Source organism: Zeugodacus cucurbitae, chromosome 3 (genome assembly GCF_028554725.1).
Source record: "Zeugodacus cucurbitae isolate PBARC_wt_2022May chromosome 3, idZeuCucr1.2, whole genome shotgun sequence".
Lineage (NCBI taxonomy): Eukaryota > Metazoa > Arthropoda > Insecta > Diptera > Tephritidae > Zeugodacus > Zeugodacus cucurbitae.
Window position 1 is genome coordinate 77,108,301 of NC_071668.1, and position 25,150 is coordinate 77,133,450.

A 25,150-nucleotide genomic window follows, 5' to 3' on the forward strand; every position below is an offset into this window, starting at 1 on the left:
ATATGTGTCAAATGACGGAATCACAAGAACAACATAAAAAATTGAATATATTGGCAGTCGCACAAAAATCTAAAATTTGCGAAGTTCAGACATATAAATATAAAATATTTAGATATCGTGTGAAAGAAGGCAACTTTCACGTTTGCGTACTAATTACTAATTTGGGTTTTGATAAATAACTCTTAATATACCACTAATTACAAATACATTCGACTACAAAAAGTCGCGAGTTGTTGCTTTGTTAGCAACAACAATAACAATACTGCGTGGTCGAACACAAATACACAACAGTGAATAAAAAGCACGCGAAAACGAAAATTCGCCTGTAATCTAGAAAATTAATATTTTAATTTCTACCCGCCCAACTGCATTTAAACTCACGGCTCCGGCTTGGATAACGAGGTACTTCCAATTGCCAAAAAATTAAGATGTCTGTAGCAGAATTTCTCAAGGACCTTCCCAGTCACAATGCACAAAACTTTTCGCAATTTAATATGGAACACGGACTGCGTACATCACAGAAAAGGCCTTCCGTATATCTACCTACAGAAGATGTTCCATCGGAGCAGCACATTGTGATGGACAAGCGATGCGTGTTGTTGCGATATCTGAAACAACAATGGGATAAAAAGACATTACCTCGGAAACGTGATCACAGCAACGGCGATGCGAACGTAGGTAATGGTACAGCGAATAATAGTTGTAAAAAACGTCCACGATTGGATATAAACCAGCTTGTTTAAAACAACTTGGACTATGAGCTGTCAAGTGGGTGGGGCAACGAGCGCAGCACGAATAACCAAATTGTGTCTGGGATGCGCTTAAAAGTATGAACAACTTGCTGTTATCATTACTAAAAATTGAATTTCTTTTTGTTTGTATTAAAAGAACTACACTTGAAGAAAATTTATGTTTTAAAATTATATGTTTGTATAGCATTTTCTCCAATGCCGTACAAAATCAACGAATTATAAACGCTAACACAAACCCTATTTTAAATCAATATATTCCTGAATAATTTTAAACCCCCACAAAACGGGGATCCTGTATAAAACACACAAACAATAGTCTGCAGCTTGTTAAATATGGTGCAAATATGCGCCTAGCCATTACACATTAGTTGTTAAGATATTATTTTCTAAATATTTGAATATAAGCAATTTTGTAAGTCGCAACTCACATCAACAGAAACTTGGAAATAACTTGTACTAAACATAAATTTACACATGCACGCATCAACCAGATGAGTTTTATTTGAAAAATTAATGGACACCAAACAAAAGTATCCCTGATTGAATTAAATTATAATTTTGTAAAGAAAATACTGACTCAACATAATCCCTAAAATTGTTATCTAAATCGAAATGTGTGTCAAATACACTCTTGACACCATTAACCCATTTCCAGCAATCCATTTGAACCACCAATTGTTAGTCGATAATATGAAGAAACAACTTCGTTTTTGCAGTTTTTATTTGCTATTCTTAGATTACCATTTGCAGTATATCGGTACTTATTGAACTGAACTTTTTCGTTTTTGCTCTCAAGATTTAATTCAATGCATATTTAATGGTGGCCCAAGTCCTTTGGATCGGGTTTGCCGTACTGCTTCTCCCACCAAGCAATGAATTCCGTTTTGCGTTGTTCTCGTTTCGCAAAATATTCGGGATACTGCGCTTTCTCCAAAGGATGCCAGTAGTCGATAACCCAATCTGGTGGTATTACTTCACGTTCGAAGGCGCAGCCACCAGGACTGTTAGCAACTACAAAAACAAAACAATAATAATATCTTACTTATACATTTCCATCAACGTCCCACACTTACAGTATTTAGGTTGGAAGTGTTTGGTATCGAACAACTCCTGTTCTCCAGCGGCTAGCAAACGAGAGGCTTCAGCCATATCAGATACACAACGATTTTTATCAAATCGTTGACGCAGTAACACCGCTCTATACCGGAAAATATTTCTGGAAATCGCAGTTTAAAAGGAAATTAGAAAATCTGGTAAATTACATAATATTGTTTTGGATATTCCTGTTTGCATTGACACTGGGCACAAACATACTTGCGGTCATACCACGCTTCCAGATTACGTAGTGCTCTCTTGTATAGACTGCATACTTGGCGTGAGTGCGTCCGCACGGTAAACGGTACCGACATTTTCGAAGAAACGCGTCTTTAAATCTTGTGTTTTCAAACCTTCGTAAAAATAGTCTACTAAACTCTACTTTTCACGGTTGTCCAATTTGACTTTTGGTGTACGAACAGCTGACTGCAAATGTGGATTGCCACATTCGTAGTGTTAAGGCTGGCAATAATGGTAAGAGCGTACGTTTTCGGTGCATCAAATGTCACTGAGAACGTATAATTGGTGGTCCAACTATTTCAGATTTACGGTCTATGCATTATTACCGTAAATAAGTGTTTGTCTTTGCTAAAAACGGTCAATGGATTACATTCCATCCACAATCAATTTTGCCCAATATCCACAATCCGCATCAAAAATGAATATTTCCACATTTTTTCCAATTTGCCTCTGCACATTTTCTCTTCCGTGCGCTCAGACATCAGCAACGTCGGCGAATACTACAGATTTCTCAATTAAATTCTGGTGAGTATACACTACAAATAAGTGAAATTACAGAATTTTAGAATTTGTTAACCCTTGAGAAAAAGGTATCCATTGTGGAATAAATTCGCCCGGGTTGTAAAAAAGTGTATTTGCAAACTGCGTTTTTGTGTTTGGTGCCGGCTATGGGCGGGTAGCGTTCATCCATGGCATCGTGCTCGCATTTTTCGTCAGCAACAACGGCTTGGCTCTTAACCGCTACCATAGACTGTATATTATGTTATGAATGTGTTAATATTTTGTTTTAATACATGCATAATTATTGTGTAAAGTTTTGCTGAAAAGTTTATACGAGTTCATATGAGATATAATGGGGTGAATTGTGGGCTAAAGTGCGGAAAATGGCGCGCAGTTCAGTTATTGATGTACTTGATGATAAATCACATTCTCCTTTTTAATGGCATTTTGCTCATCTTCCGTTCTCGTATTTCCTTTTTGTGTTTGTTTTTCTTTTTTCTTCGTGCTTGCAGTGCTTCGTATTTTACATTTCATTGTTTTAATTTCTTTGCAGTTCATTCACATTAAAGTTCGAAAAAATAGCCTAGTCCGCCTGGCTATTTCGAATTGACGGCGTATTTTGTGTCTGTTGTGTCTGGCATTTGGTGTGGCATTGGGGTGTGAAGAAGACAGAAAATTCTCATTATAACAGCACAGCGGAGAACCGACAGAACAAGCATTTAGTCGAACATGTCTTCGGCCGCAAATTCGCCTGCGACCAATTCGAATTCAGATGACGAACAAAGCCGGTAAGTTGTAAGTTGGGGAAATTGTATTGTTTACCGTAGAGAGAAAATTAGTTGCCCTCATCACGGAATTCAAATTTTGTAGCTAAAGATTGAAAGGGTAAACAATTATTTGGTTGGTTTCTTTACAAATAATTAAACATATTGATAGTAAAAACGTAAAGCCAAATCAATGCTACATATATCGGAGTATTATTAATTTAATTTTAAGGGGAAGGGTTTGTATAGCGTTAATGAGCGTGAGTTCTTATATGTTCGCATTGTTCTGTTATGTAAGTACTTATATTAGGAAGTGTTGCCAACTATTAACATTTGAAACTTAAAACTATGGTTCGGCGGGCTTTAAACTTCTTTAGCCAGCGCTCTTTGAGATCATATAAAACATAATTTAATCATTATTTGGATAGACCCTTAATTTGTAAATGTTTTCCTCGAAATATGTATTTGGAATATGAATGAGATTAAATAAGATTATAAAAAGCTTTTGAAAAAAATTTTAATTGTTTTAATTATTAGTTCGAAATGGAATATGCAACTCAATGCGGATACGCCTTCACCAAATTCAACCACACCTTTATCAACGCCCACTTCATTACATTCCAGCGCGGGTGGTGTCAGTGGAGCATCAAAACGCAAAAGTGCATTTCTCCCGTATCGTCCACATGCCACTGTGCTGACAAATTTACAGCGCGGTAATACCGAAGCAACCTTTTGTCCAGTGGAAGTAACATTACCCTTCCACGAACGTGCCGGTCAAGGTGAGATCACCGATGATCAAGTGCGTGCCGAGTTCGAGCGGAATGCACACAATATCGATTTTAAAGATGCGACTGGGTTTACTGCCCTCCACTGGGCGTCCTACTACGGTCAGTTGGCTGCAGTACGTTTACTTATTGATTCTGGTGCTGATGTGAATGCAGAAGCACCTGAAATGGTGACTCCACTTCTGCTAGCAGCCTGTGGTGGTCACAATGAGGTGGTGCGTTTGTTGCTGGAACATGGTGCACGCTCAACACATATGGATATTGTAGGTAACACGGCCTTAATGTATGCCTCAGCTGGAAATCATCCACATACCTGCAACGAATTATTAGCCAAAGATCCAGATATGACGGCCACTAATGAGAACGGCGATACGGCATATTCCTTGGCTGTAGAGAATGGAGCAGTTTTGGCGCAAGCGGTGCTGGAGCAATACTTGAGTGCGTTGTTGTTGCTATAAATCACAATTCAGTGGAGGCAATTAATTCTGAAAATTATTCGGTAAGTGGTCTTCGATACTACCTTGTTGAACTTTTGCAACGATTACTTTTATAAATGGTTTGAATAAAATATTGACTGGCTATCGAACTAAACGAATTTGAGGTTAATGTCACTCATTCGCACACCACAGTTCTACAACTTTTAATTCACATCTTTCTAGTGCCCCATATTATTTACAAAGACCCATCTGCCGTTAAAAATATATACTAATGGTAGAACAGATTACAACAATATGACCTCCAGCTTACAAATGTATGTGGAAAGTAAAATCGACAAATCAAATAGGCACAAAAGCTGATTAAGTGTGCAGAATACTTAATATACATAAATTGAGTTTTCGTTCAAATAGCCGTTTCAATAAGTAGGAATGATCCAAATAAATCGTGACAGGAAGTACATTTTACTTCCATGAGCATACTTGTAAATTCATCTCCGACGCACCCAAAATAACACATCGAAATGTTTTATATTGACTTATTGGCTATAGTGATGAAGATAGTAGTGGCGTTAGTGAGGGAACCACCCATAAGTGCCACTTCCGTTTATCCGTAAAGAACGCAGACAGTCGTTGTGCCTTGACACAGCATCTCCGTTCGTTTCGTACGAGCACTCATCAGTTTGAGAGTAAAAATACCAAGTATTTACGCATTCTATGGCACGATTATGAGCATTCGCAAACTATACACAGACGATTCCAATACAACTGCATCTTCATTTACATATGAGAATGCATTTACGCCACCTCACTGCACTTCTCTACTACACTGTGACCACTATCTAGTTGGTGGATCTCAAGCGAGAGTTTGTAGTATTTATTCAATAGTCTATCGCCACCACCCACATATACACATACATATTTGCACATTGTCTGCACTTGAGGTTATACATTCGTTTTAATTCATTCATTCATTTCTGCATATTGTGCAACCGCCCGCTCGCCATCTCATCCAAGGCTACATGCTAAATATAGTAGATCGCGTATGAGTATATGCAAGTCTCTTCTGATTTCCATTTACTTACTATTGTCTGTACGGAAACTATCTCTCCTATCCGTGGACGTCAGCGGTTGTCCTCTCTACTTCATGTAGCCACTGCAGCTACCAAGAGCTTGTCCGGGAGTTGAATTGTAATAGTGATCGTTTGTAATTGATGAAATGTGTATTGCTAAACTGATTCTATATCTTCGGATGTGAAGTACTGCATATTCAGATTCTGTCCGTTAAGCTGTCTACAATTTATACATATAAACATGGAAATATAAACCAAGACAGGGATTATATTAATATTAAAGTTAAAGCTAATAAACCATATGCTTTGTAAATTTGTTTATTTTCTCATACTTTTTATACTATCACTGAAGAATTCTATATTTCAATTTCTATTTTTTTATTAATGTTGCTTATTGAACCAATCGCTATATTTCTTAACCATGAACTAATAGAACTTATTTTCCAAATGAGAAAGTTTTAGCAGATATTTTCCGCTTGTGGTGGTTTAGTTGGACTCAAAAACAAACAATATTCGCCTTTGCATTTAATACCTACATTTAAAATCTAGTCGAACAAAATAAGTGGCATCAAACATCAGACATGTACTTTCAACTGAACGCTCGACAAATTTGATTTCTGTTTTGTTTACATATTTCTCCTCTTCACTTATGTTCGTTCAATATTTCCCCCATAAGGTTTGAAATGTTTTCTCATCAAAGAGATTAGAGAGAAAGAGAGGTGTTGCCGACTGTTTGTCTTCCGTTTTCGGTTTTGTACGGCTACTTTAAGTTTTTTACGGCGCTCACTGTTTGTTTGGTTCGAACATTCATTTAGGGTGGACGTGTTTGTTGCTGCTGCTCTTGGCCACCATTCGCTTCATTAGTGGAGAGGAAACTCAACTTCACTGCTAGTTGGTAAAATATTGGCTGATTGCCACAGTCACCGCCACCGTCACAGCGACAGCAAATAAGCGTAAGCGCAGCGAAAAATTTTGGAAGGTGTATATCACAATACAGATACTTAAACTGAATTTGTACATAAACAATAAGATTAAGATATGTGAAGAATATCGGTAAAATAAATATTAATATACACAAAAATTGCAAGTGTGTAGCAATAGAAATACCAACATATACCAAAAAATAGATAAACTACTTGTGCTGTGAAAACTGATTTCCAAAAATTTGAAGTAATAACAGAGAACACGAAACTAGAAAATTCGCTACGCAATTTATTATGTGTATATACCAACAGTGCGCGCTGTTCCAGAAACTAACATCAGAAAGCAAGGAAGTGCGTGCGGTTTTACACCATTTACGAATTGGACAAAACAAAATTTCATTGTAACTTATATGAAAATAATTACCAAGTTCGTTTATTTGTTAATTATTCGAATTTAAACTGTTAAAGGAAAAACTTGTGTCGAAGCAGTTGAAAAGTGCGGATCGACTTTGCCAAAGCAGCAGTAGTTCACGTCGTGATCACACATCTAGCAACAAAATGTAAGTTTAATACAGTTTTCCCATACGTTTTTGCTGTTATTTACTGATGTACTCTATATTTTGACACATTTCATATATCTCGTGCTATCATGGCTTAACTTACAATGTAATAATTTTCTTCACTTACCGCAAATATACATACATACATATGTACAAAGGCATTAACGTTTTATTTGCCATAGTGGAAAATGCTCGCTCGTACCGACAAGAACCAACATCTGTACATGCAAAATGTATATTTGTGTATACTAAATACATGGCAGTTGTCTGCTACATACTCTTTCACATCCTATCAAATACCACCCTAATAAAAGAAAGTGCGAACGCAAGCGCCTCAAGAAAATATAAAAAAATGTAAACTCAATTCTCATTTGCGGGTTTTCAGTGGATTTTTGTTGAATTTCAAGAATTGTTAGGCAGTTATAAGGAAAAGGAAAGGAAGACCGCTTTAAACCACAAATTTACTTATATAAAGTGTAGAAAACTGTATACAGAAGTCCAAAAAATATAATTTAAAATGTATAGTTTGTGAAGTTGTTTCCATATTTTTGGTAACAATGAAAAAAACTGTTCATTAATTAGCATTCTTATAATAGTTTGTCATATCCAACTAGCAACAGTTTATCAACAACTCCCACAACAGCCGGTTCTTCGATACCTGAGTTGATCCGAATTTTTTTCCGGTCAAGGGCTGTTATTTTGGCGATCTAACATGTTTGGATCGGTAAGTCATAGATTAATCTTGTCATATCATTTGTTTATAATTAGAGATCTTTGTCAGTTTTACATCTACAAACTGTTAGAAAGTTACTATTGGAATATTAGAAAATAAGGCGACTGTAACTGGCTCAGAAACAAAACGAAAATACTAAATTGTCAAATTAATTTGTTTTGGTTAATTTTCGGTTTTAGTTTGTTTACACCGGTAATAACACTGTAGTTCTATACAAAGACTTATTTTCGAAATGTTATGTTCCCCGTTATAGTCCGTCTTATTTGTAGTATACTAATATTGAAATTTTATTTTTATTGCATTAGAATATTGTTTATTTTTTTATAAATCCCTATAATGAGGTTAAACACGATACCGAGCCCCTTAAGATCCCCTCACGCATATAAGTGTAACGCCCCTGCTAATGTTATTAGCTTTATATGTGTATGTGCAACTCATTTTGCTACGTTCTTTTTCTTGCATTTTGGTATGTGATATAGTTTTTGTTGTTTGCTCTTCTTATTTAGCTCGCGCTGAGTTTGCTCTGCTCATTATGTATTACGCCTTCGTTTATTTCGTTTCGTCGTCGGTTTGGTTGTTTTGCCTTTTTTGCCGTTTTGTTGGCCTTTCGGTTGATTGGTCGGTCACAGCGTAAAAAGTAAAAAAGTCGCTTCGCAGCCGCAGCCGCAGCAGCGGTTGTTGGCTTTTCTGTATTGCTGCATTTTTACGTTTCTCTAAAAGAATGCCAACAGTGGCAAAACACATGCTTGTCATATGTATATATGTATGCTTACGGAGACTGAGAAAATGAATAAATGGCAAATAAAGGAGAATTTTGTACAGCGTAAGAGAGGAAATGTGTCAATAAATGAATTGGGAGCATTTGAGAATATTTAACGACGATTTCGCGTTGCCAATCTCATTTTTTTACATTGCAAATTTTTATTTTGATCATTGGTCCACTGTTGATGTGACTTTTGTACACATTCCGCACATAAAAATAAACTAGCAACAGTCCCGCACTTAGTTCTTTCGTATAACCGAGCTGCTATACACCCCTTTTAGTTTACATTTAAAAGTTAAAATATTTATTCCACAAAGTCAACAGTGATGGCCAATAATAAAGTGAAACTTAAGTAAATTGCCACAGCAGAGATAGTTGGCAACTAAATGCTAATAAGAGTTCGAATACTACACGCTCTCTTTTTCATGCTCGCTGTTATTTGAAAGTTTCTCTCAACTCACTCTCTTATTTATGTGAGGGGAATGATTTATCTAGTATCTTTATAGCGTACGCGACTGCATGCGTATGCGTGTGCAAAGGTGTGCACCGCATGTGTAGTGGTTGAAATCGCTCGTTGGTGTACAAAATACGTTGCCACACGAACAACAAATTTCATTCAGTACTGGTTTCGGGGGGAAATTAAATACCAAATAGAGTACACAAATGAGCAGAAACAAAGTCGTAGTAAAACTAACGAACGGACAACAACAGCGGCGACAACGACGACGCGAATGAGCGTGTTGTATATGTTCTACTCAAGTTCGTACTTATTTTCACTACTATTTTTTCTTGTATTCGTTAATTTAAAATTAGTTCGCCGACCTCCCTACCAACCAACCAAGCAAGCAAGCAACGACCGATTGGCCTGGTCTTCGTCATAATAAAATCGAGACAGGGCGCAAAGAGCGTGTGAAGGTGCATATAAAAAGTATTCAAACTGAAAAGAAAACGCACAGGAAATACTACTCGCATCGTACTACTCTATAAATATGTACGTGTGTGCGAGTGTGTTTATGTGTATATGAGTACACAATAATGGAAAGGTCGTTCAAATGGAATTTTTCTTGCAATTTCAATTTGTGTTGGTCTTCATCGCTGTCTTCCGTCTGTTGGCTGCTACGGATGTTGGTGTGGCAGCGGTTGACGTAGACGCTAATATTGGTGGCAGCGGCGCTATTATATTTATTTAGCGCATGTCTGCTCTGCATCTGTCAGCGTATAGTTTCGAATTCGACGCTGGCGTAATGGTTTGAGGATGTAGTCTACAACTTTTTTTTTGATTCAATATAAAAAATAGTACCCATATTTTGGTAGTTTTTTTGAGAAGACAGATGTTTTGACAGGTGTCATGTATGAACATACTACAGGCGCGTTCGTAATATTGAAATCAATATGCTACATTTTAAATTTAAAAAGTGTAAAATTTACTTTCGGAAATTAATTCATGACGTTTCACGTTAGTCATACGTTGCTGCATAAATAATGTCCATAAAGCATTTATTGAACATAAATTAATTTCAATTTTTATAATCAAACTACTTAATCCAAATTCTCAGCATCCGCCAATGATAGTTTCTCTACGGTCTAATGGCGCAAAATATGAATGCAATATTATCTCCTTCAGTTGAAGACATATCCGAATCACAAGATTGAGGTGATTCGATGTTTAAGACTTGTTAAAACTAATATAATACAGTTGAACTTATTGTTGTTGTTGTAGCGGTTATCTATCCCTGCCTGAAAAGAAGAGCATAAACAGTTGAACTTCCCTAATTTGACTTCTATTGCCAATTCAATAGTTCGAATTATGTAGGACTTCGAGTTATGGAAGGGAAATAATAATAATTATTTTATTTTTCATAAAACGAAGCCTCAACGTTTTGAATTATAATCTTCTTTGTATTATAAATTTGAAATATACAGTTGAACTTCCTTAACCCGAATCACCACAAATCATAAAAAAACTTCTATTTATAGAAGTTCGAGTTGTGAAAGTTCAATTGTATTTTCCTTCTCTCCAGTGACTGTAATTTTGGTAACACTACTCGTCTTCTGTTAGACATCTGTTTTTGACTCAAACTTTACTTTCTTTCTTGAAATAAAATTTCTCTTCTAACTCATAGGAAAAGTGAATACGATTTCATTGTTTAATTGAAAATACAATGTATTACTGTTGTTGCGCTGCGTTAAAATTCTATTTCCTGTTTATATTTAGATCTGTCCCACACTATTTAATGTTTCCTCCAGATGCCGGAGATTTGGTTACTTTGTATTTTATTTGAAGAATAACTGTTGGTCGTAACTAATGTGTGGCACAAATTTGTTGCATCTGTCGATTTGACCAAAGCACGTGTTCTTGAAAATATTCGAGACAAAAAAATTGAAAATGTGAAAACACAATTTGTTTAGTACATTTACAAAACTACAGACAGACATATGAGCATATGAATACCGACACCTTACAGTTTAATCACTTAAATAAATATCTATTTATCTGTACATTTTTAAATGGCGTCCTGTGCGCTTACATTTGTTGTATATTATACATATTATACTCTGTATTGAGTTTTGTTTTGCTTAGGATCTTCGGTCGCTTTATTTTGTGTTGGGTACTGTACGTAGAATCATGTTGTTTTTCATTTCGAAAATATGCTGCATTCCCAGCCAATGCATTCAACAAACAGCAAGCACCGAGCAAGCTAGCAAGCGAGGCAAGGCAATTCCAATAGCGCAGTCAGGCCAATCGACGTCAACAAACCGACCGGCCGTGCATCGAAACAAACAATGGTGCAGCTAGCAGCTAGCTTAACTGGTGGCATCTGGTATGCTACATACACACATACAAACGTACTAGGTAGCTGATGATGAGGCAGATGATGATGATGTTGATGATGCGCATACATCAACAAAAACAAAGCAGCAGGCTGCAGCGTTGTGCCAGTTTATTTGTTGCAGTCGTCGTGCTCGAGCACTGTGCGTTGCATTGCATATGTTTTCCCCGGTGTTCGTTGCAGCCGGCATCTGAAATGTTGTTGACATCTTTGTTGTTGGCATTTTTTCGCCTATTCTCACCATCTCTCTCTCATTCACACTCAATTGTCCCGTGTACGGCTGTCCTGCCTTTTCGAAATTATTTTCTCTTTTACGAACCTATTCGTTAACCATCTGCTTTCGCTCTTTGCATGTTGTGCATTTGTTTTTATTGCATTTCTAAAATTTTTCCTTTCGCCGTTGATTTCCTCATTGCATATGCCAATGCAGCTAAATGTATATAGTAATAGCAACAACAACATTGTCATTTGCCTATTTTTAAGGTATTTGCCTTTTCCGTTGTGCATCTTTTTCTATACATATCCCCCGTTTGTGTTCTTCCTGATTTTTTGATGTTTTTGTTTTGATTTGATTTTTGCTGTACAGTTGCATACATAAAAATATAATAGTACATATGTACATATGTGTAATAAACGGTATTGGACTTGCTCTGTACTGTTATAAAAAGTGCGAAAGTTGATATTACGGGTGTATGTATTTTTATTATTTTTAATATCATAATTTATTTCATTAATTTTATAATTAATTATAAATATTAGTTTTTTTAATTTTTGATTATTATATATTTTTGAATTTCAAAATGGTGGCATCAGCTCATTCGCTCATTTATCCATTTACATGACAGTCGGTTCGAATTAAGCGGGGCGCACTCGGGTTCTTATCTGGATAAAGACGGTCAAATAGGCAGCATTCATCATAATTATTTGTAAATTTTTTATGCCACTACAACAACAACAACATTTACTGTCTATGGTGTTCCGAGTTTTTCTTACGTTTAATAAGCAAAATTATACAACCCTTGGATCTATTGTTGTTTATTAAAGCGTCATAAACCCACACTCAAATAGCTTTGTGTATTTTATGTGAGTTGATAGACTCTGGCCTGCAGTATTTGTCAGTTTCTATTACATAAGCCCGACTATCGCGGCTACGGAGTTTTGGTCCTCAGAGACATGAGCAAAACGTTAAGACTTCCACGCAACGGCGTTCTACAAATGAAAACATCAATTTCTTCTAAACTGAAATAAGTAGCAGATTTGAAATAACTAAGCGTAAATATGGGCTATTACACGTCCTAGTGTTCCTTCAGGATCTCCTTTACATAATGTACAACTAAAATCTACCAACTGAAGTATTTTTTATACACTTTTGTATTTTCTCTTATCCTTCTATTATCCTATTATGTACGTCTATGGAAATATCCTCAGTAGTGCGATGTTTTTTTATTTTATTTTATTTTTTTTTTCATTTCGTGAAAACTTAAGTTTTCGTTTGACAGCGTTTGACAGTCACGTTCCGTTAGCTATGCCATTTTTTGTTTTCCTCCTTGGAATTTATTAATTTCAGTGTTAACAACTGTCGCTGTAATTAAATTTAGTAACAATGTCAATTTGTCTGCCATTATTAATGCTGTCACCAAAGAAAGGGAGTAAAAAAGTCTAGGAAGGGTTCTTACTAACTTTAGCATTAGCATTTTTATTTTTTCTTTTCAGTTTCGATGGAAAGTAAATCGTTGGTTCAGCCAGATCAAGAGGAAACCCCACTTTTTTTAAATACAGACATTTTCAAGCTTATTAGAATGATAACGTGGGTTGTGACAATTTGGAGTTGAGCATTTCAAGCAGTTGCTGGGTTCTTATTCTACTGGTACCAGTCGAATAACTAGCTGTGTGCATAGAAATAAATGCGGAGCAATTTCTGACTTCTGACACAACACATGCTACCGCCTCGGAGTGAGATTTCACACCATGTTCATGTGATCGATTTTAAAATGGGTTGTTGAACTTATTTGAATGTTAAGTCAACAGCGGTGGCGCGGGCAGTGAGTAGTTGCCACTATATATTGGATTTTTCTGCAAATGTATATGTACGTGTGTGTATGTGCAGCAGAAGAACAGCGTTAGTGTGAAGTAATGTTCTTATTTGCCCTGCTACTTTGGCGTGGCATGCCAATGCTGCAATGCTGCTATGGCTCGAGTGTCAGTTTTGTCCGACACACACACATACTTGTAATGCTTGTAAGTATTAAAGTTGCTCGAATGACGGCGATGATGTGAAAGATGTGTTGAGCTCGGTTTTACTTGTATGATTATTTGTAACAAAAGCTTTTCACAACTTGGTTGCTGTTGTTGTAAAATGTAATAGTATTTAATATTTGTCATTGTCACTAACAACAACGCAAATACGCAAGAATAAGTTGTCGACGACGACGACGACAACACGATGACACTTGCTTCTTTTCTTCACACAGCGAAGAGTGCCAGAGTTCCAGCTTACACTTGCAATGTCATGTCAGCTGAGTTTTACGTCTGTCCATGTGTAAAGTGCTGGTGTTGCTTTTAAAATGCTCGTGTGCACGTATTAAGCAAACTTTTGATGTGCTATGGTTCTACTTACAAGCTACAAGCTTTTTACGTTCACTGCTATTTTGACAGTTGCCGTTGTCACTGCTTTTAGAATTATTACATCGAAGCAGTAGCAGCGCGACCTGGCTGCCCTTTGCTATGTTGTTGAAATCAATTTTCCACTCTCTCATCATCATCAACATCATCACTGTCATATGGTCACACCCCACTCCCTTTTTGATTTTGTATTTTGTATTGCTTCAATTGATCTCGGTGTTCAGTGGTGCGTGTACGCCAGTGACCCCCTCCCAGTTGCAATAGATCTATGATTGGATGTGTCTGTATGGAATCCGCTATGTGGAAGTGACTAAAGAAGCAACGAGCGAGGTCTCCAACAGCAAGCAACACCCAAATTGCCCTTATAAAGCTTTCATTATATGACAATATGGGAATTTATTTATGTTCCATTGCGTCTGCGTTGGTGTGATGAAGGGTTAGCTGTTTGGTTGGTTGGCTTATGTGCTGTGCTGTGCGTGAACTTTAAATTCACCAGCCAGCATTTACTGTTACTCATAGTTTTAATTTAGCTGCTCTATTTTGTAATTAGTTTAGTTAGAGCTAAATGTTTCTTTGGTGCGAGTGGATGGAGTGGTGGTTCACCCGCGGATAACTTCCGTTCGTTCGCTTCCTCTACGACTGATTCTTCGTACATACATATGTATATGCTAAAAGTCGTATATACCCACGATGCAAGCGTTGTACACATTTTACAACAACAGCATTTACTTAATGGTACCACTCCCAGTTCTTGACATAGCAGGGTATAACCTGGTTTGTTTGTTTGTTTGAAAGCCTACTGGGCTGTCAGACGCTTGGTTGCTCGGTCGGTCGGTTTGTCTGTCGTTGGCTTGCTCGTCTGCAGCAGCAGCAGCAGTATATCGTCTTGTCTGCGCGGCGCGTTGTGTGTGCTCGTGTGGGAAGTGGTGCTGTGTTTATGAAACCCCAAAGTGCGGCTGAAAAGTGGGTGGCTGTCTGTGGGAGTAGTGAGTCGATGATGAGAGGTCGCCAGTGGCGAAGGCGTTGCGGTGCGCGACTCCTACGCTTTGAACTTTGAAAATTGATTTGTAGCTGCTAAAAGGCCCTGCCGCTGTTGTGTTGTTGGTGTGTGTCGGCGTGCTTCGTCGGTGTTGACAGCCACTTGCTGCGAGTGCATTAAAGCAACCGACCTCAACGCGAGCTTCATTAAAATTACTTCATTCGCACACAGTCACACGCACACACATACTCACTACGATTTACCGCTATATTCGTTGAAAGTGCTCGTTTACTTTGTATCGCATTTAGTTGATTGGTTGTGGGTTTCTTTTAACGCCTCTTAGTTTCTTTTTCACTTGCATTTCTCAATATACATTCTTAGTGGTTTTATAATTAGATTTCATCGCTGTAATGAGTTTTTAACGTGATTTTAAGATTTTATTTTTTGTGGACGGTTGGCATGCACTCCCTGCAAGTGTCATAAGTTATTAAAACATGTTGATTAGATTTATTCGTAATGTCATTGCTGAGAGCTGCGCTAATTGGTTTATATTTAAGATCAAAAGTTTCCGTGACGTTTGCTAATATTTAATAATTTTAAAGAGGTTTGTCGACTAAAGAATAATATTTTATTTTGGATATTGATTAATTTGATATATAATATATTTTAAATATCTTGTCTTTGATTATTTCTGACTTCTTCGACTTCGTCACGAATATACATAGTTGTTTTATAGATCAATAGATCAGATCGTTGATATTTGGTACAGTGGTGGCCATATCATATGCAACTAAAACACGATTTTAGAAAAAGTATGTATATCTTACCGTTAAACTGTTGAGACTGTTGATTGATAATGAAATTATTTTAATTTGGTATTTTTACTATTATTTAGCGCTTATAAACCAAAAGATTTGCATTCTTAAAAAAAAATACGAATACCATTTTGATTTCACCTCTTAAATTACGTGGACAAAACATATGCAACTTTTTGGAAGCAATAGTAAAAAAATAAGTTTTACTAATATTTTTTTGCAAATCCATTGTTTTTCTATCACTTCACGACATCTTCTTGGCATTTAGTCAATTAAGTTATCAAAGATTTTCATTAGAATCGATTTTCAGGCTCCTTGAAGTCTACTTAAAAGTTATCGGTATTTTCAATGTTAGTCCTATCTATGCGCCTTTTAATCAGCTTTTACAAGTTCCCAAAAGGTTTTAGATCTAGGGCTATTCCAAAACATTGATAATATTTGCTTAAACACAAGATTTGGCATATTTGAACGTGTCATTTGGGCCGTTTTCCGGTTCGAACACCCAACACAATGGCATTTCCTATTCAGAAAAAGGTAAAATTAAACTTTTTTAAATTCATTTGTACTCGGACTGACACATAATTTCATAAATTGTATATAATAACCCAACTCAGTTAGCAGAAAAGCAGTCCCACACCATTAACTTATTTTTATATGGCCACCACTGTATATTAAAATCCAACTTTGAGGTTAAAACTGAAAAAAATTTTAGCGCCCAAAGAAATGACTTCGTTTCAACTTCTTGTCTATTACTTTTGCATATTTCCTATAAGTTTTGTTAAAAAGTAATAGTTCCGATGTGAATACCTCTACCAATAACATATTTTGAAAATTGGAATGAAGATGTCTTGCATGATTTCCTAATAGATTTGTTATATGTGATCAATTTCATAGAATTCGTGACTTGCTTTTTTGATCTTAATTTGAGCGCTTCTTTTGCTTTCTTCTTACTTGGCTTCTATTACAATATATACGAGACATGACTTCACATATTTTTTTGTTGTAGTTCATATGCGTACGTGACGATTTTGGCATACGAAATCATCATATAATTCTACATATATTTTTATATGTACATATTGGCCAACAAAAAACTCGTTATTTCATGTATTTATGTGTATTCTGTTTGATTACATAAATAGATGAAATATGAAAAATCTAAAAAATCCAGTCACAGCGTAGAGTTTTATACAACAATGTATAAAATAATCACCAAAATAAATTGCGCAAAATAGTACATGAGCTCTCAAACTGTTTTCATTCACTACCGCGCAAATATTACTCACTCCGAAACAGTTCGTTTGAGTTGTGGTTCGCTCGTTTGTTTTTTTTTTTTTAGCAGAAGTAGACGTTTCTCTTACTCGAGCGCTCAAATTGTATGCTTCTCTAAACGCAATGGCGATTTTTCGTTTTTCCTTCGTTCATGTTACATTTCGGCGCAGTTATCGTCATTTCTCTGTTAATGTTGTCTGTTTTCAAATCATAACATTACTTCTGTTCAGCTCCTTCCAGTATATGACTGCGATGGTTTTATAAATAAAGTATATGTTTCTATAAATATGCATCGGCATAGCTTATAATGTTAAGTTTTCCGATTGTGGTCGTTCAAAAGACTCAAAACCGATGGCGACTGTGATTTTTGGATTTTTGTCCATTAACAACAGTTTGCTATTCTTGAGAAGTTGATATCAAATCAAAGTCAAAGGTACTCACTACTTAGTGTTCCTTTCTTCATCCTACACGACCTAACCTAACTCCATACCGTAAATAGTCAGCTAGGTCTACTTGCACTACCTATCAAACATTCCTTCAGATGACCTTTTCTCCTGTCGTAACTTTAAGTTGGTCGGTGATTTCATATTAACAGTCCTAGATTCAACTTTTAAAGTTTCTCTGTTCAAAAGGTTATGAAATATATATTTTCGATAAATGCGGTACATCTAATCCAATCCTGCCTTACTTTAGAATTGCTAAAATTTTTCAAATAATTATGCTGGATTCCTTACACATTGCCTATCGTGAGATTTTTGTTGTTGCAGTACAGCATAATTTTCCTAAAAGAGTATCGCATCCCATATTCATATAAACTGAAATGGGAAGAAGTCTGAATTCCTTGAAAACATTTCCAACACGTTTTTTTAAGACACCAGTTGAGCAGCACAGTACACTTTTGGCGCCAATTTTGCGCTTTGTGCCGCATCTTCGAAAACAAAGTCATGCTAAGGCCAAAACAAATAAGAAAATATACGCAAACATACATATATATCTACGTTGTAAATATGTATTTTGTTTATGTCTGCTGCAGTGTCCTTCATTGAGTTCAAAGAATTCCTCGCTTCAAAGGCATTAAGTCCACAGCGTTCCTTGAACCCATTTCTCAAAGTCATTTATAAAAGTAACAAAAACAGAGCGAAACTAAAAAAAAAACAAGGAGCATACCAATACCAAAACCAGACAGACAGACAGACAAACAAACAGACAAAAGAACTAATCAAGACTTTGTATGGTTAGTTCGGTAATGGCGGATAACTTACCTATGCGGCAGAGCCAGACAAACATAGTAGTCCTCGTGGGAAGGAATTTCATGGCGTGTTATTGCGATGATGCCTGTGAACTCCGCCTTCAAAATGGGCATTTCACATTGCATACCGCATTTCGCATTTCGCATAGGCACAATGCGCGCTCGTATCATAACAGGAAAGGCAATGTTGCACTGTGGACGATCGTACAATCGTGTGTATGTGTGTGTATCAATTCGTACGCATGCGCTGATGCCTGTGTGGCATTTAGATTTGTGCGCGCGGCAAAGTATGCTTTATAGTAGAACTAATCGGAATCATGCGTTCGTCGGGCGGGCGATCGCGATCTGCAGTCAATGCCTTCTGTCTTCTGCACCACAGCAGCAGAGTACAAAGCTTGTTGATGATCATTTGTCTCCTGTTTTGTTCGATTTTGTTGTTTTGATCACTCGCCTCCTGTGCCGTTCGTTCGGTATGGCGATGGTGCAGGCATTTATACAATTCATGGATTCCATGAACGAATTCCTTTATGCGCGACACACACACACACACACTCACACCCGAAGAATGTTGTTGTTCTTATTGTTGTTGCTGTTGCATTCTTGTTGAGTTGTTGCAACTTCTGCTGCAGCTGCCGACTCGACTCGACTTTTTCTTATTTCTTGTTTACTTCGGTGTGCCAATCGGTGCGGTCGTTGTTGCTTTTGTTGTTGGAGGTGGTGGCTGCTTCGTTTAAAAAGGCAATAGACTTCTTGGAATGCCAAAGTTGTTTACTTGTGTTTTTGCGGCATTTTTTCCGTTTGCCATAAGCGTCTGTACATACATATGTATGTATATAAATTCGATCTGTTTGATGCTAGGCCTAAAAACTTTCTTATATACTCGTATGTGTTACGTGTGTATGCAAGTGGACGCGAATGGTTTTACGACTTACTGATCCGCCTGGTATTAATGGATTTATATTACCATAAACTAAATAATTTTTGCATGCTTCGCTTGCGCTGCGGTACTGTTAATTAGCTTTGATACCCCACTATATAGTCCGTTTACCTTAAGTGATCTATAAAAATTTGGTATGAAGACGTCGCTTTTATAGTTTTTTCACTCCATATTTCCTTATTATATTTTTTTATTGCTACCTTCTTAATTATTACGACGATAGTTCGAAGCCTTTAGTAGCGGTTCTGCAATTTGGTATATTTTTATATTTTTAATGATATGCTGCTGTTGTGCTCTCCCCCTTGCTAGACTTGATAAGTTACTCATTAAACATATCGCGTGCACTTTGCTTTGCATTTGTCTCCATTTTTTCCAACTGGCAGTTTTTGCGGTTAGCTGGCTCCCCTACTTTATTGCAATGCAAGTTAGTTATATTTTTAGCGGCTCTTCTCATTGCGTTATTCGAGTATGAAAAATTAAACTATTAAAAACTGTGCACCTTAACACCGCCGATCCATAGTAGGCACTATATAATTATCATTAAGCAACAAGCTTCAAGCCGCTTTTGAAAAGGGGGAAGTTGATTTTCCAGTACTCCACTTTGCTTTTGCCATATTTTATGTTTTAATGCTGCCACACGCCAAATAGAATATGTGCTGTCAATGTGCCGACGTCGTTGACCCTTCTGCACATGTGCAGCATATTCTTAGCCGCACTCGAAATTGCTTTGGTTGTGGACGGAGTTGCTTCATGATTCCAAGTTAATATTATAAATAAAATAAAGTTGAAGGAACCGGCGTTAAATAATAGTTGATTTTTGAATTTGCCACTTTCCCAAGCAAGCAGTTAATGCTTTTTTCGAAATTATAAGAATAAGAATTAGAGTTATGGCAGGTACGGACTGCTTACGAGAGTAAGGAACAATGCATTCCTGATTCCTATAAGCAAAAATCAATTTCTAAGAACGGCATGTGTGTGCAGATTCTCACATAGGGCTCTCTTGAAAGGATCTCAAACAAATAACTTTACTTGCTTTTCTACCTGGTATTTTCAGAATTGAAGAATTGAAGAAAGTAACAAATTCAATGAGCTCTTATTGTCTCCATTGTCAGCGCACATTTCTAATTTTTCCCACACAAAATTTTTCGTTAAGGAATGTGGTACCTCACACTCACAATGCAATCAATTACCGTTCCATGGTCAATACCAAAAAAATGTTGCGAAAATTCCTCAGCCATTGAATGTGTGTCCACAAGAAACACGTTTTTTGCTGCGCACAACAATTATTTGGCTTGACTTGGCTTAATGGAAAAGTATGCGGAAAACCGTTAAATCGCCACAGCGTGTGCGCAACCACGTCTCTCGATGTGTGGCGAATTGCGAGGTAAAATGCAAAATAAAATTTTTATATTTTGAGTTCAATAATAATCTCTATGAACCTCGTATTAGAAAACATAATTTTAGTTTATGTTCGTTTGCGATTTTTTGAGCTCAAATTATGAACAAAATTTACCATTTATCTTATTAAATTGGTATAACCTTATCTATTCTCACTTTAATTTTTAATACTAGTCTGTTTTAGTAACGTCAGTTGCTTGAGAGACCATCTTGAGAACCGTTCAGATCTGCTTGCTCCTAAAATTATGCTTCTACCAAAGATATTTTATACACCCTATATATGATGGTATTCATACTGGCAGACAGATTGCTATCGGCAGTCAAGTTTGCTGCTATATCTACCGCCTGCTGCCCACTAGCATGCTGTGGCAAGCTTATATCTATATATGTAGCTGAAGAAACGTGTATTTATGCTATTGTGCGAGCATCAAGTCGGATGGCGAGCACTTGTATAAACCGAGACATATGTATGTACGTACATAGGCATGTGGATGTACCTGACCAGCGATCCAAAGTCTTCGTCCCACAAGAATTCTCAGAATTCTTGACAACATTCCATGGAGTGGTCGACCAAGCGTGCTTCTGTTACCACACACACACACACATGTAGAGGCTTTAGCACAAAACATTACCGCTATCAGCACCTTCTACATACACCATACTCATCGCGTCGTCGTCGTCGTCGCTTGTATCTACATCTCAACGGCTCGTTCGACGACATCAAGCTTGGTGTCTTTGATCGCCGATCAGTAATACGCGTGCGCGCACAGAAAATTACCCATAAATATGGCAAAAGCGCGATGAGCGTCATGCGCGCCGAGATAATTATCAATTCGCTGCTTTTTTTTTTTGGCGCGCGCGACAGAATCAAAGTATGCTTGTAAATATATATATGTGTGTGTGTTATGCGCGGTTCTGTAGGGTGTGGAGCCCCCACAAAGTATATGCGCTGCGCATGTGCCGCGCTGAAATGTAAATAAACCTGTGGCGGCGCCTTGTCGATGCTTATTGTTTTTGTTGTTGTTGTATTCTTAAAGCTGCAATGATACTCTCGGTTTGCGGGTAACTGAGTATATTCTTAGTTTTTTACTTGAAGTTAGAATTAATATTTTGAAGCTTTAGCAGGTTTTTGAATCTCAAAACTACGTTTCTCTTCTTCTTATCTCTGCTATAGTTTACTTTGTTAATTTCGAATTTGAAGTGACATGAAACTCTTGGTTTATTCCAGCAGTCTATCCTTCCCGCGCCTTTTAGCTTAATTTAATGTTGTTGTTTACCTTTGTAGTCCAACTGGAGTTGTATATTTTTCCACCAAGCGCGCTGACTTTTATGTTTTACTTGGTGTTATGCGCACTTCTGCTCTTTTATGTGCAATGTTTTTGCTTTGGAGTTCACTTGTGTCTCGGTTTTTACCTTTTCCCCTGTCATTCGCTGCAGTTTTCGCTTGCCATGCATTACTGTTTATTTATTATACACACACACTCTCAATGTATGTATGTGTGTGTGTTTATTTAATTCATTTTTTTATTTTTTATATTTTATTCTGTTGTGTCTTTCATATTCGCATTCGCTTGTGTTTTAAACAAGCCCTTCAACTGGTTGCCAACAACAACTGCATTGCACAACAACACACATCCGCCGCACACACGTGTCTTTCTGTCTGTTTGTATGTATGTGAGTGGTGTATTAAAAACATGCTCACCAAAGTCAGTCATCATCATGTTATGCTTCACACGTATGTATGTACGTTTGTATGGAAATGTATAAACAACATTACCTTGCATCATTATGAACGACGCCGGATTAACTTCATTATGACGTTTGTACAACGACCCATTGCTTGAAATGTGGTGCCTTGTGTTATTTGCCTTGCCTCCTTGGCGTTGGAACAGCAAAACAACAACCCGTAATGGAAGTTTTTTGGAGGGAAAAAATCTTGGCGTCGTTTTTCGAGTTTTGCTTTGTGCCGTCTTTTGTTTTTGTCAAAGTTGCACTGAACGATTATTTTGTTTTCATTTTCTTAGGCTCGCCTTTAATGTTTTTAATTTGTTTTTTTTTTTCGCATTGTTGTTTTATACTGTTCGCAGACTTGGCTTCATGTCTTTGAGTTTGGCTTTCTGTTGGATTTACGGTTGCAAAGGAGGAATTGCAGCAGTTTGCAAATTGAAATGAGTGGATTTTGAGTTCAGTTGCTAGAGTATGAGTTTATATATTTCATGTGGTGATCGTTTATGAAAACCTCGTTGACTGAAAGTCTCATAGCATCATGATAAACAAGATTTCAAGTTTTGATTTGGTAGAAAAAATTGGAGATATCGTGCTAGTAATGATGTTTTGGGTTTTCAAACTGTAGTTACCATAATTTTGAGCTTATAGTTTTGTACAAAAATACTTAATTTGTTTAAAAAAAAAACATACTCAAAACCCAATATATAACCAGTACTATAACCACTTATGCATGTGTCTAGAAATCATGTCAAATTGCGCTTGAGTTACGCCATTTTGTGTCAAATTATACGGAATTATATTAATCTACACATCCTTTCCCCATACCTAGCTCATTCGCTTCTGTTCCCGCGCTAATATACACTGTACATCCGTTTTATGCATTCTAACGGTTGTCATATGTTGAAATATTCAGCTTTCACATTTTATGATTGCACTTGGCTGCCATGTTGATCACAGTTTCACTACAATTTTCCGCATTTTCCTTTTTCTTTACAGTGTCACCAACAATAACCACGCAACATTCCGTTCGATGAAGTGAGTCGAGCGAGCGGCGCGCTGCTGAACATATAACCGAAGGCCGTAAAGTCGATGGCGGCATAGAGAAAGAAAGAAGGCAAGTAAAATAGAAAACATTTGACCTCAGTGTAGACGATTGTTCACTTTGGAAGCCGGCATCACATAGTATGGCCACGCAAAGTATGCTAGCTAGCTACCAAAGTAAAAATACCGAGCTCAAAAAGGATGCTATAAAAATAGCATACAATAAAAACAAAAACAAAGAAGTAGAAGTAGACATACGGGGGAAAAACAAGAAAATAGCAAGCAAGCGAGCAAACAGCGCAGCGGCATTAACAAAGTCAACAACACATTGTTAACATTTAGTACAGTGTTGCACAAAGTTTAAGGCTTTGCGCGTTGCTTTGCGTTGTGTTGCGTCTTCAGTGGCGGCAGCAGCAACAGCACCGGCTCAGGTTTACACTCATTAGCGAGGCAGCACACGCTTCTTTGGCTTCATTTCGCTCGAAATAGTAAGCAAAAGAAATCTAAAGTCAGCAATCGAAGACACCATCGCCACCACCAGTACCACTACCAGCGCTACCAGCCGACAAGTGACAACCGACAACGTAAGAATACCGACGTCTGGCCCGTCCGTTCATCCGTCCGATACAGATAGACAACAACGCTTTCTTCTATGGGTTTCATTGCTTTGCTTTTGCTCACTATGCTCGTACTATAAAAGTGTTGGCGTTCCACGTCTCGTACGCCGGCCGACAACGGTATGTGCACACTACGCACCTCTCTACCTTACTTTTTTATTTATTTTTTTTTTAGATTTTTTTTTGTTTAATTTGCTGTATGCGTGCGTGCCCCCCAAAGACGAACGTCGGCCATTGACTGGTGACTGTCTGTCGTAATTAATGTGTGTGTGTGTGTGATTTGTCTGCGAGTTTATTCTATATGTATGTGTGTACGACTTGAACCTGTGATGCGTATGCGTGTGCGTTAATCGTACTTGTAGAACCCAATGCGTTTTAGTACAAACTCACTGTATTTGTATGCGGTAGAAAACTAGTCTCGCCTGATCTATGATGCTTGTGTGTATCTCGCACGGTCTGTCTGTCTGTCTGTAGGTCTGCTTTGTATTGGTGCGTCTGGTCTTACTCATTTATCTGTGCATCTCGTTTGTTTGTATTGTTGTTGGCATCGCAGAATATTCGCTGCGTGTTTGGCTGATCTAACAAGCGAACTTTTTGTGTAATTACTAGATTAGCATGATCTGCGCTCGAAAATATCCGCCCATAAATATTGCATTGACCAACATATTCGGTAGAACGCAATTTTGATTTTTATCAAATGAATATGAATGCGCAAGTGAGGCAATTAATTTTTATTCGTTTTCTTTGTGTTGCACATCCTTATGTGTTTTCGCAACATTTTTAAAGTTCAAACAAGTCTTTGCGAGTGTTTTCTTGTTTTCAAAATCCAAGGCCTCATTAATAAAATCTAATAAATCGTGCATTGCTCTTTAGAATACGAAATCATGTTCGTCGTATTTCCTGTCTGTGTGATTCATATGCGTTATCAAATATGTTTTCGAAACGCAAATTTCATTCTATTTTTTTCGCGAAATTTAGTGATAAATGCAAATTTGCGAAATACTAAATAGAAATAACTGTACTTAGAAACTAATAACC

At 37.1% G+C, this 25,150-nt stretch overlaps 3 protein-coding genes across 5 annotated transcripts; 2 read left to right on the plus strand and 1 right to left on the minus strand.

Annotated features, from left to right (window-relative positions):
• The first annotated feature begins 2 nt into the window (after nt 1-2).
• Nucleotides 3-1,239, plus strand: LOC105211419 (DET1- and DDB1-associated protein 1). Its single transcript, XM_011182825.3, has one exon. The coding sequence runs from the start codon at nt 429-431 to the stop codon at nt 741-743; it is 315 nt and encodes a 104-aa protein (XP_011181127.1). The 5' UTR covers nt 3-428; the 3' UTR covers nt 744-1,239.
• A 216-nt stretch (nt 1,240-1,455) lies between these two features.
• Nucleotides 1,456-2,309, minus strand: LOC105211420 (NADH dehydrogenase [ubiquinone] 1 beta subcomplex subunit 9). Its single transcript, XM_011182826.3, has 3 exons — nt 2,067-2,309; nt 1,826-1,968; nt 1,456-1,763 (listed from the first exon to the last, which is right to left on the minus strand). The coding sequence occupies exons 1-3, from the start codon at nt 2,159-2,161 to the stop codon at nt 1,567-1,569; spliced, it is 435 nt and encodes a 144-aa protein (XP_011181128.1). The 5' UTR covers nt 2,162-2,309; the 3' UTR covers nt 1,456-1,566.
• A 135-nt stretch (nt 2,310-2,444) lies between these two features.
• Nucleotides 2,445-23,573, plus strand: LOC105211421 (DNA-binding protein RFXANK). 3 transcript variants are annotated; one of them, XM_029039737.2, is made up of 4 exons: nt 2,445-2,612; nt 3,142-3,376; nt 3,890-4,636; nt 23,451-23,573. In XM_029039737.2, the coding sequence occupies exons 2-3, from the start codon at nt 3,318-3,320 to the stop codon at nt 4,593-4,595; spliced, it is 765 nt and encodes a 254-aa protein (XP_028895570.2). In that variant the 5' UTR covers nt 2,445-2,612; nt 3,142-3,317; the 3' UTR covers nt 4,596-4,636; nt 23,451-23,573. The 3 variants fall into 3 exon arrangements, with proteins under 3 accessions (XP_028895570.2, XP_054083748.1, XP_054083749.1); XM_054227773.1 differs by lacking the exon at nt 23,451-23,573 and adding an exon at nt 6,321-6,715; XM_054227774.1 differs by lacking the exons at nt 2,445-2,612; nt 23,451-23,573 and adding exons at nt 2,672-2,840; nt 6,321-6,715.
• Nucleotides 23,574-25,150: the final 1,577 nt, after the last annotated feature.

Bases quoted from the DNA above. Each gene is read 5' to 3' on its own strand.
- LOC105211419 (XM_011182825.3), top strand. From the start codon at position 429: ATGTCTGTAGCAGAATTTCTCAAGGACCTTCCCAGTCACAATGCACAA.
- LOC105211420 (XM_011182826.3), bottom strand. From the start codon at position 2,161: ATGTCGGTACCGTTTACCGTGCGGACGCACTCACGCCAAGTATGCAGT. The intron at 1,969-2,066 runs GTATGTTTGTGC...TGCGATTTCCAG, and splicing joins GAAGCGTGGTATGACCGCAA to AAATATTTTCCGGTATAGAG. The intron at 1,764-1,825 runs GTAAGTGTGGGA...TTGTTTTTGTAG, and splicing joins ACACTTCCAACCTAAATACT to TTGCTAACAGTCCTGGTGGC.
- LOC105211421 (XM_029039737.2), top strand. From the start codon at position 3,318: ATGTCTTCGGCCGCAAATTCGCCTGCGACCAATTCGAATTCAGATGAC. The intron at 3,377-3,889 runs GTAAGTTGTAAG...TTTAATTATTAG, and splicing joins TCAGATGACGAACAAAGCCG to TTCGAAATGGAATATGCAAC.